The sequence below is a fragment of the Macaca nemestrina genome, chromosome 5 (assembly GCF_043159975.1).
Source record: "Macaca nemestrina isolate mMacNem1 chromosome 5, mMacNem.hap1, whole genome shotgun sequence".
In the NCBI taxonomy this organism is placed as follows: domain Eukaryota; kingdom Metazoa; phylum Chordata; class Mammalia; order Primates; family Cercopithecidae; genus Macaca; species Macaca nemestrina.
This window is the reverse complement of record NC_092129.1, coordinates 182,090,946-182,102,993: the sequence shown is the minus strand read 5'-3', so window position 1 is coordinate 182,102,993 and position 12,048 is coordinate 182,090,946. Positions and strand designations below refer to the sequence as shown.

At 40.3% G+C, this 12,048-nt stretch overlaps 1 protein-coding gene across 3 annotated transcripts in view; it reads right to left on the bottom strand.

Moving 5' to 3' along the window:
* The window catches only part of LOC105487306 (GDP-mannose 4,6-dehydratase), a 635,071-nt gene that overhangs the window by 507,977 nt on the left and 115,046 nt on the right, over positions 1-12,048 (bottom strand). For all 3 annotated transcript variants that reach the window (XM_011750748.3, XM_071097732.1, XM_071097733.1), the window contains exons 2-3: positions 7,986-8,030; positions 733-820 (exon numbers count right to left, since the gene is read on the bottom strand). In XM_011750748.3, coding sequence (XP_011749050.1) covers positions 733-820; positions 7,986-8,030 — 133 coding nt within the window. The remainder of the gene's footprint in view (positions 1-732; positions 821-7,985; positions 8,031-12,048) is intronic.

The following is a 12,048-nucleotide window of genomic DNA, read 5'->3' as shown; positions in this document are numbered from 1 at the left end:
CCTTGCTGGCTGGAAAAACTGGCCACATAATGCAGGCTGAACTTGGAGTTAAAATCCCTGTGTCCTGGTGCCAGCTCTGCCTTCTTCACAGTGTGCAACCTCAGAAAATTCAAAACCTCCCTATCTCCATTTCCTCAACTATAAAATGCTCTCTGGGTCTCCCTATTCACCTCAGGAGTTGCCATAAGTTCAAACAAGAAAACATTCGGCTTGTGCCATATAAACTGTACAGCTACATACAGACAAATTAACAAAAGCAGCAAAACAACTGCAAATACTGACAGTGACAGTAATTTGGAACATTTTGATTGCCATTTATTTAGGCCTATCTTCACAAATCATTTTTAAAAATAATTAAATGTACAAAGATTGTTTAAGTTGATTAAATTGGACCAAATATAAAAAGTGGGTCAGTGCACTGTCAGTATGGAACTGCTCTTACTTGAAGGAATAAGGACACCTGCAGAGGGGTGATCAAAGGCATGCCCTTCCTTGGTCTCTCTAAGCCATCTACTCCACAGCCTTCTAACACCCAAACCATCATGACACTATGGCAGTGAGCAGAGAAGATTTTCAACATATGTAAATCGTATTCAGTGCAGTAATTCATGCATAAATAACTGTGACTTGTTGGGCACTGACAAAAATGATAGTTGAAAACACCTTATCTGAATATAGGAACATCTGAAAATACATTATAGAAAGAGATTCTAGAAAAAGAAAATCACTTACTTCCTTCAATGTGAGCCTGGGGATTCTTATACAGATGCTCAATTCGACCCGTGTTAAATGAACTGGACCGCCGTACAATTCCATGGACCTGAGTTTTTACAGTGTGGAAAGATAAATGTGCAATGAGGACTAATAAACGACTTCTTTAGCTAATGTTTAGCTTTATGAAAAAAATGATTTCTAAGCATCATTTTAAATTATTAGAAATAGTCCCACTGCTTACTTTCTCCCCAACCACTGTCCACCAGCTACCAACATCCTACCTCTGTCTTTCCCCAGTGATTTTACTGCCAATCTCAACAAACGTAATCAGGTAATTATGTGACTTCATGCTTAGTTGTAGATACTCAAACATCTCCTTTTCCAAACACACACACTTACAGCCTAACTGCTGACAAAAATATCTCTTCCATTTGAAACTGAAGACAGACCATGTGAGGCCATATCGGTAAAACGGCGTTTGTGGCCTGCTTAACACAGAGCACAAGGTCATCACATCTTCTCAGTGTCCTCAGAGCTTGCATTTTGCATCTACTGTATGTATTTCTGGAGCCACAGACATAATCAGAGAGCAGATGTTATTATGCAGCTAAGCAGAAAAGACAGAAAGCTAAAGAGCATAGGTAAGAGACAACATTTATGTACTACTCGATTTAAGACCTCAAGAAAACTCAAACGAAGAGAGGATTTTTTAAATTTTTTTATCTTGACTTAACCATAGGTGGGGGGCGGGGTGAAAGTTGATAGAACAGGAATGTAATGCACACTTGCCTGATACTGAAGAAAAGACTATTTGTGTATGAAACACAGGAGAAATTGTTCCAGACCTGGTCCCGCTTCCTTCTCATGTCAAGATTGCTCCCTTTGTGCTGCCAGTGCTAACACCAGCTTCTGTCACCAGCTGCCCTGGCTCCAGTTCTACTGGTGGCAGCTTTAATCCCTGACTTATTTTAGAAGTGTTCCTTCTTATGTTGAAAAGTTCATTTGCAGCTGAATATACTTCTATATTTTAACTCAATCGTTTCTATTTCAAACCAAAATTAATCCTTGGTATGACTCAAATATTCCAAATATGGAGGTAAATTATAAGAATATAAGACTTTCTTTCAAACAGAAAGAAATGTCATAATTTTAAATGGCATACATGAGAAATTGACTTCTGCGAAAGATACAACACACCCACAATTAATGTTTCTGTTGGTGAGCTGCTTTGGGAGAAAAGCACTCATCAACATTATTTTCCAAAAGAACGAAACCCAAGAGAAGTTAGTAAACATGAAAATATTTTGGGAAACGAACTTCACAAACTTGGTTGACATTTGAGGAGGCAAACATTCAACCCTAGGAAGCATTAAATTGAGATCTGGCTATACATATCTACTTCCTAATTTAGACATGGAGAAAACACTAGTATTAAGCTTATCTGTTCTACTTCATGATCTCCAATTTTTCAGGTTGCTAGTTAATTGTAAAGTTGAACTGCTCTACAAACTCAATTTTAACAAAAAGTATGTATTTCACATATATACTTATACATAGCAAAACTTGCGTTTACTATCAAAGTTACTTCTGAAATAGATTTCTCAGATGTAAATTCTGTTTTATTAAATAGAAAAGAATGTCTATGTTCTAAAAACAGTAATTTAACTTTGACAGTGAAAAGAATAACATTAGTGTTATTTAGGTTATCTTCTCTAGATTGCTGGATTCTGGGGAAGTCACATATTCCAGCAGCCCAAAATATAGAGAGATGCCATTTATTAATATGTATTCATTACATATAAATATAAAAAGCTTTGACAAAAACATGAAACGATTTTGATGCATTCCATGTAAAATGCAGACAACTACACGAAGTCACAGCCAATCACAACCAAGACTTTACTGTCACGTTAAAAATCAAAAGCATTAAGCACTGGTTGCTTTTTTTTTCAAATCAAGTGTTTTAATTTCCTCTAACTCCCACCATTTGGTATGTGTACACACGGAAAGAAAGACCTGCCAAATGCTTAATCCATGACAGCAGGTATTATTCTAAGAACTAATGAAAGCTAGGTCTGTCTGCTTCTGAGACAGGTGAAATACGGACTTCAACACAAGCCAAAATGTGTGCAAACTGCATAATCTAGTTAAGAATTTGAGATTAGCGGCTTTCTCTTTACAGAAAGGATGTAGATAGAGCTTTTTGTTTGTTTTTATAAGGATTTTGGGAGAAAAAGATATGAGGTATTAGGAACCAAACTGAAAAGATAAAGAGCTGAATCTGGCTTTATATAAACTTAATCAAAATCATTACAAAATTATAGTAGTTCAGACACAAAATATAATTCTGAAATACTGAGGTCTTATAATAAATGAAAATGAGTTTTTTGACAAATTTCATGTCCCACTTAACAAGGTGATAAAAAGAAAAATTTCAAGTTCTTTCCATTTAAAACAAAGTTGGTTTAACTTCAAAATCCACAGTCAGATCAGGAAAATAACAGAAATGCTTTATTATTTATTAATTATGATCAAGAAAATGGAAAATTATTACCACTGAATTTCAAATTCTTAGTGTCTAGATTTCTCTTGGAGGCAAGGATGACTCCCAGGGATGGTTACTGTCACTCACCTTTTGAAAAGTACAGATTATTTAAGTAATATCAATAGTTAACACTTACACAGCAATGATCATGTACTAGACACTGTTCTCTGTATGTATTAAATGACTTAATCATCACAACAACCTTACTATAATAATACTGGTCCCATTCCATGAATGAGGACATTGCCTGAGATAACACAGCTAGTAAGCAGCAATGTTAAAGAACATAGACTCGGTCAACCCTGCCAACACTCAGTATAGTTTCAAAATGAAATCCATAAAAGCTTCACCTTTTTTCTAATCAAAGTATAAAGGCTTCTGGGATAACAACCCAGAGGAAAAAGAGTTGAAGGATTCTCATAGATTAAGAAAGTATAGCAACTCCATGTTCTAACAAAAAATCTCCCAGAGATAACAATCGGACTATCCCTACATCCTTTTCTTTTCTATGCTGATCCTTCATGTCACAATTTACCTATTATTTATTTTAAATTCTAATACATTGTGTTGTAGCTGTTACTAAGTTATTCAATACAGATTTGCCATATAGTCCCAGATTTTAGCTTTTAAAGGGTTCAACATTGTCTTTACTTCTCTGGTTTTCCTCTGTACTTACTGCAAAATGGGTACAAAAGTGTGTTGTTGGTTTATCTGCTAACAGTGGTGCTGGAAACACACTTGGAACTAGAACGCGCTTTCATAAAAAGCTTCATTTCTGTCAATCCTCCGTTTTCCCTTATGACAGGAAGAAATGCAAACAGCTCCAGCATCCTAGGCAACAGAGCATGCCTGCTGCTCAGGAATGCTGATTAACGAATCCAACTAAAGAGCCGATTAAAGATCCGTGTCCACTGGCTTGCCCACATTAGACCACATGTCACTCTGCCAGCTCCGTATCAATAAGCCCATGAGTCCCACAGAACTCCACTGGGCTAAGCATTTTCCACGTACTGTCTTACCTAATCTCCGCAACCACCTCCGGAGATAGGTGTGCTTATCACCCCATTTACAGAAAAGGCAACTAAGTTTCAGAGGGGTCGAGTGACTTGCACAGGGTCATGGAGCCTGCAAGTGGCAGAGGAAGAGTGAGACACAGGCGTCCAGTGCCCAGCCTGAGGCTCCTTTGCCACAGCGAGCTAACCACCTTGTCCACCCCTCTGGCTCTGTACTGACAACAGGGGTAAAGGAGAATGATCCTCTGCACTTCAGCAATGTGTGGAATTAAGTGTATAAAGTATCAAAGAATGATTGTCCATAAAACCCAACAATTTTTGGGTTTCCTCATTATGAGATGACACCTATAAGTAATAAAGAATGAATGAGTGTTACATCCATTCTCCTTGTGCTCTCCTTAACATTTAATCCTGAGCAAAATTCAAGCAACAACATTTAAACCTGTCATTTTAAACTTCTAAATTAAGGCTTTTCTCAGTGAGAAGTAACCCTTCACTTTTTCACTTCAAACGGTTCATTCAGAGATGTGGATTTCAGTGGCCCCATTTGATGGCGAGGCCCCACGGCTTCAGGAATCTAAATGTGCGTGAGGTGATACAAAGTGATTAACCGTAACTAATCAATCTGTTAGTATACGCTATTGCTTTTCAAGTCATCCGCAAATGCCTATTTTTGCCTATTTTTGCTTTAAGGCTAGCTAAGTTATTTGTGCTTTCATTTTGCTTTTCTGATGGGAGAAAAAGTAAAGGAGCACGTCTAACCGCGCTACATGAATTCCAGACACAGGGTTTGTTTTTGCCTACACCACCCATCATCACGACTCCACCAACCTAGCCCTGCCCTCCTGCACACTCCCCTCCAGGTGGCTGTGGCCTCTCCACATTGCCCATGCTTCCCAGTTTCAAAATGCACAATTGGCCTTACCACTGCTAACCAACCAGTGTGCCTTGCTTTTCTAGAAAGAACAACTCAGCCTCAGCATCACGCCTCTTCTTCACAGGGCTGATCTGTTCCTGGTTTGTCCTCTGCCGTCCCTAAGAAGGTTGTTTCCAGCTGTTCTGACCTTTGGAATATACCTCACACAAAGGCTAGATTCAACACAATACGTAACCCAGAGAAGCAAGGCCTCACGGATCTAAAACGTCTTAGGGTACCTTGTTCAACTTCATCATATGATTCAATCCATCACCTGATCTCATCTAAACCTTTAGTTGTGATGGTTTCTCTGTCTGTAGTACCCAGGCAAGCGATGTCACACTGACTGGGGTCATGTTAGAAAGAACAGTTCCCAGAGCCCCGAACCAGCCTCCTGTGTCTTAACAGGGCCTGATTCTGATGCACACTAAAGCTGGAGAGCCTGACGTCTCTAAGCATCCAAAATTGTTGCTGTTGACCACGACCACTGCCCCCCACCCCAAGTTCACATGTAATAAAATACATCCCTCTCTCATCCTAATTCATGCAATCTACTAATCCTATTCTTTTACTCGTGGCCTTCAAAAATCAGGGATGCCGCTGATAAATCAGGAAATTTTCCAATGCAGCCAATTTGAAAAATTACTCTAACATTTACTTTGACGTAAGCATAAAAACACAAAGCCTGTGCCACCATCAGATTCCTCTTAAAGTTTATTCTCCAATCACACCAAACTCTTAAAATCGAGGACAGCAGCCTATTAAAATTGAATACAGTACGGATAAACACACTTACAGTCCCACAATATGCAGACAGCTCACATTTCCCCGGACTAGGAAGAGAATTGATTTCTGATTATGCTTTGTGGCTGTGTACTTTCCCGCTATAGTGTCAACCATGTTTCCTTCCATGAGTTTACGGATCTCTCTCTCCTAAACCTGTTTTCTCTCTCAACCATTGTTTCGGTGATAAATTCCTCCCATTAACTATGATTTGCCAAGTGGGCCTTCTATTGTCTTTTTGTATCAGAATAAAATCTGCTCTTACGATTTCAAATACCGCAAAAACATCTGCAGCTTATCAGGCAGTCCTAGACTCTTGTTACATCTATTTGCAAATCTCTCATCCTTCTTGTCTTCTGAAGTCTGCTAGTTCCTTAACAAGGGACACCTAAACAGAGATCTGCTTCTGTGCCTTTTCGAGTAACACTAACAGTACCACATGCTTGAGAATGGTTACCATCTACACATCCAAACTCGCTCTGTCACTGTCACTGGGTCTACCATCACTGCAGTGCACAGCCGTGCTCCCTCCTCTTCTGGACTAGACACAGGCGCTGCCTGTTAACACCACCCTCACCTCCAGTCTCAGCCCACCTTGTCCCCGGAAGAGCGGATCCCAACACTCATGTGGTTTTGAGCATCACTTCTGACATGCCACCTCACTCAAAATTCTTTCCCGTTGTGTTTCCATTTGCCCAAATTACACTCTTCACAAGTGCAGCAATTTCTGCTCCAGCTAGCTCCTTTCCTAGGTTCACTCAATACACAACAACATCACTAATTCCTCTCTAGCCACCAAACATCTCTCAGCTGGTCCCAAACATCTGAAACACAGTATGGGCATCCCTCTGCCAAGCTATTCCTTTTAATAGATATTCAGGCCTTAGGTTAATCTAGCCTGAATAAATATAGGTCTTTCTCTAAAACCAACACTTTGTACTACACATAACCTAGTCTAAAAGTCTCTGCTCTGTAGAATTGGTATTTCTTTCTCGATTATAGCAGCAACTTATGCATATGGACATATGTATACACATGAATTTCATAATTCCGTTTGTTTTATTTTGATATAATTACAAAATGTAGCATTAGCTATTAGAAAAGGGTACAGAAGGTGCTAAACACATCTACTGTTACTTCTCCAAGTCTAAAAGTCAAGGCTCTCAGATTATGAGTTAAAAGAAATTAACTTTTTTTCTTCAAATAATGTTGGCGTTTAGATGCCAAATTCTTTCCTGTTGTGTTTCCATTTGCCCAAATTACACATTTTTAAAACAATGTACCAACAATTAGAATAAACAGACAATCCTAAATTATTAATGTAAACATTCATAAAGCAGATCAGAGCATATGGGCCACTGTAAAGGTTTTTTTTTTTTTTCTGTTATAGCATGAATTTATATACATGTATATATCTGAAAAACGTTCTTTAAAAAATTAAGTTGTACATACTTAGCACATCAAAATTAATATATAAAACTATTGTTTCTTTTAAAGTAAAGAGAAATGGTGAAGACAACGACAAAAGCAGCAAACCTAAAAGTTTCAGCTCCATAAAATATATGGTTGCCTTTTAGAAAGGAAAACCTCCAGGTACAAATTTTTCATTCGTTTGCCAACGATCAGCTTGGTTTTTATTGCTCTCTGTAATTTCTGAATTAAGTGACTTCACTGTGAGTAAGACTTTCTTATGAAACACATTACATCATAAATTAACCCGAATAATGTTACAGCTTCAGCTTGCACAGGCTGCTGCGTTATCGGAGAATGTGGGAAGTGTGCACCACAGCTGAGCACTGTGAGTGCAGGGGAGCCACCAGTGCTCACCAGCAGATAAACAGCACAATGGGTTGGCAGGCTCACAAGCCCAAAGACACATTCTTCCCTGGATTCTGATTTGTTATCTGCGTTTCAGTGGAAAACACACTCAGGAGGACGGCAGCAGAGGAAGCATGTGGCCACCGCATGCGAGCAATCCCTCCAGCCTGCGCCTGCTTCCCATTGAGTCACCCACCTCATAGCCTTTCTCCAGCAGGAACTCAGCCAGGTAGGAACCATCCTGGGAAGAAAGGAAAAATTGCAAAACGTCAGTCTTATAGTGGTATAGAAAGGTGGTCGAGACGAAGAGTTTTGAGAAAAGCATTTAAAAGGCTACCTATGATGTCGATAAATACCACATGGTGTTCCACTGTACACAAAGCATTTTCACAAACAGTATTCATTTGAGCTCCACAGAAGACAGAGGATGAAAATGAAATCCAGGAAAGTGATAAGCATCAACAGACAGCATGAAGTTCCAGAATCAGATGGATTTGGGTTTAGGTTTTGCCACTTACTAGTTGTATGAAACATGCAAAATATGGGGGCAGAATGCCTTGGTATCATAGCAACATAAAGAAATCTTAGTAATTCTGGGGGGTTGTTAAAAAAGATCATCGGGGGCCAGGCACAGTGGCTCACACCTGTAATCCCAGTACTTTGGGAGGTCAAGGCAGGAGGATCACTTGCACTCAAGAGTTGGAGACTAGCCTGAGCAACACAGTGAGACCCTACCACTATTAAAACAAAACAAAACAAAAAATTGGTGGAGACGGGGTCTCACTATGTTGCCCAGGCTGGTGTCAAACTCCTGGACACAAGTGTTCTTCCTACCTTGGCCTCCCAAATTGCTGAATTACAGGTGTGAGCCACCATGCCCAGTCTAAAACATCTTTAAAAATTAGCCAGGCATGGTGGCTCATGCCTGTGGTACCAGCTACTTGGGAGGCTGAGGTGGGAGGATCATTTGAACCTGGGAGTTCGAGGCTGGAGTAAGCCATGATTGCAAAACTGCACTCCAGCCTGGGTAGCAGAAGGAGACCCTGTCTCCAGTGGTAAAGAGAAAAAGAACCACTGGGGAATGGATAAGATGGGAGCTATGTGGGTTGGGGACATGGAAGGGTTAGTGTGAGGAGGAAAAGACTCCATGGCAGAATAAAGAAGGCCAGGGGACATGGAGGAAGGCAAGTACCTTTGGACAGCTGGCCTTTTCACTGAAGGCTTGAAAGGGTTTTAAGGTGGCAGGGAGCAGGGATGGGGATCAGATTTGTATTACTATGCACACACACATATGAACTCTTAAAAAAAGAAGATATTCTCTTTTTTGTAAAATCATAAGCATTTCCTTTTTATTAATCTTAAATCAGATGGCTAATTCCTGCCTTAAAATGAAGGTATCCGACAAAATACAGAGATTCTCAACTGGTTCTTAATAATTATTTTTAAAATTTCTGGTAGGGGTCTTCATTTGACCTACTATATTTCGTGAGCCACTTTCAGACAGAAAGCATGAGAAACATATAATTAAACTATTTAATAGGTCGAAAGTTCAAAAATCACCATTCTGGAGGTGCTATAAAAAGTCACCAGCCTCTTAAACTGGTTAGACATTTTGCAGTCAATCCCACAATTGCTCCTCTGCTTTCTGCCCAATGAGAGGGTCCCCATCCATCTCATTCAGACTAAAAGATAAAAATGAGAAGCTCTAACCACTGGAAATTCGTGTCCTCAAAAGCGGTTGGGGATGGTTGGGTTTTCTTCAGTTTCTTCAACTTGAATAGGCTTTAAATATCCCTTTGAGCTTCAAAAGCTCCTACCAAATATTCCAGGAAAAAAAAGAAAAAAAAAACCCTTTTTCTTATTACTTGACCAAAAGCTGGAATTGGAGATACCCTATGGGTCCTGAAAATGAAAGGACTGCCAAGCGAGTGTTTACTACATTAACGCAGAAGTCATGCATAAATTCAGGCAGAATGACACGGCGAAGCATACAAGGAACACACTCTGTGGTTCATTAAAACCTGGAGCAGATTTTCTTCTTCTTCTTCTTCTTCTTCTTTTTTAAGATGGAATCTCGCTCTTTCACCCAGGCCGGAGTGCAGTGGTGTTAGCTCGGCTCACTGCAACCTCTGCCTCCGGGTTCAAGCGATTCTTGTGCCTCAGCCTCCTGAGTAGCTGGGATTACAGGTGAGTGGCACCATCCCCAGCTAATGTTCGTATTTGTAGTAGAGACGGGTTTTCACCATGTTGGCAGGCTGATCTGGAACTCCAGACCTCATGTGATCTGCCTGCCTTGGCCTCCCAAAGGCTGGGATTCAGGCGTGAGCCACCATGCCAGGCCTAAAATCTCCAGCAGATTTTCTTCTGACTTCTTGAGGTAAATATTTCAGTTTGTAGATTCACGTGGAGAAGAGAAAATGTTTGGTATATTCTTTTTTAATCCCATTCTTACAATTCTTATGGTTTTTACATATCTAAAATATATGTGAGATAATGACACTGACCATTATTTAAGTTAGATAATGACACTGACCAATTCAGACCATGACAAGCCAAGTTGGGCTACATAACCATTGAAAATGTTATTTAGGATAATCAATATCCCTATAAATCAATCAATGAGAAAACAGCTTAATAGAAAAATATTTGCAATAAGAATAACAATTTGGCAGTAGGTTGGAAAGCCACGTAAAGTACGAAGTTTGGGCTTTGTTTCGCTATTCTTGTTTTGAAGCAGGCAACACTACACTTTTAATCATCCTCTTGGAATAAAAAGTTCGAATGCTTTGTGTTCTACCATAGCTACATTAAATGTTTAAAAAAAAAAAAAAAAAAAGCCAGAAGTAAACGTGCTGGAGATCCCTGAGGTGGGAAGAGCTGTGATTATTTAGAGAGCTGATGTGAAACAGACCTGACCAGGACTGAACCCTGTCAATAAGGTCTTGTTCTTCTCACCCAGGCTGCTTCTCAGACTTTCCAACCACACTGGAACATTCTGAACCAGTAGTGGCACCGGCTTCCTCCTTGCTTCCTTGCCAGGCCTCTCGAGTGATAGGGCCTGGGCCGCACAATGAGTGGGAAACGAGCCGAGCGAGGGCTCCTGGTCCCCAGCCCAGGGGCCCAGCTGGCTGCCCCCTCGTCCTTTCCCCAGGCCCTGGGGACTCGAGGAGAGACGCAGTATCTGAGCAGGCAGACGTCCGCCAAGCCAACAGGATGGTGGTTTCCGCCTCCTCTTGAAGCACAGGGCTGATAAAGAATGCTCCAATCAGACTAATGACTGAAATGTCATAGCAAATGAGAACCTACAACTACCATTAAGTTCTGACGCTTGACTCCTCTGAAACCAAGGAACAAATAGACTAAATCTGTAACTCACTCAGTATGAACACAATTAATCCGGTATAAAGTCCTGCCTAGGTTCAATCCTTGTTACAGAAAACTTTTTAATTGTAAAAATAATGTCCCAATGTGACCCTTTTAAGTTTAATTTCACAAATGGGCTATGAAGGGTATCTATTTTATATTAAATACCACACTATTTTGAGCAATCACCGTGGCTTTAACATTTTCAAGACACAGAAATATTTTCCTTTTTTTTTTTTTCTTTTTTTTTTGAGACAGAATTTCGCTCTTGTTGCCCAGGCTAGAGTACAATAGCACAATTTCGGCTCACTGTGACCTCCACCTCCCGGGTTCAAGTGATTCTCCTGTCTCAGCCTCCTGAGTAATTGAGATTACAAGCGCCCACCACCACACTCAGCTAATTTTTTGTATTTTTAGTAGAGACAGGTTTCACCATGTTGGCCAGGCTGTTCTCAAACCCCTGACCTCAGGTGATCCACCTGCCTCGGCCTCTCAAAGTGCTGGGATTGCAGGTGTGAGCCACCGTCCTACTCTCACAAGAACAAAGCTAGGAAGGCAGGCACATATTTGGCCTCTCAGGTAACTGAGGCACAGCAGGGGTTAGCCAACTTTTCTAATACCACACTAGTTACAGACCAAGCCAGGACTAGAATCCTAGCCATCCATCGTTTTGAAGTAGAAAATAATCTCCTTCCTTCCACTCCTCTACCTGGTACCAAAACATGTCAAAACCCAACAAAATAATAAAAGACCATAAAAGATGCATTTTCAAACCAAATTGATTCAGTCATTTTCCATTACAGGGCGTTTTATGATGCAACAGTGCTTCCAGTTTTAATCAGGTGACCCAAGCGCAGAGAAGTCATGTAATTGTAGAACACTCCAGAGCTCAGAGG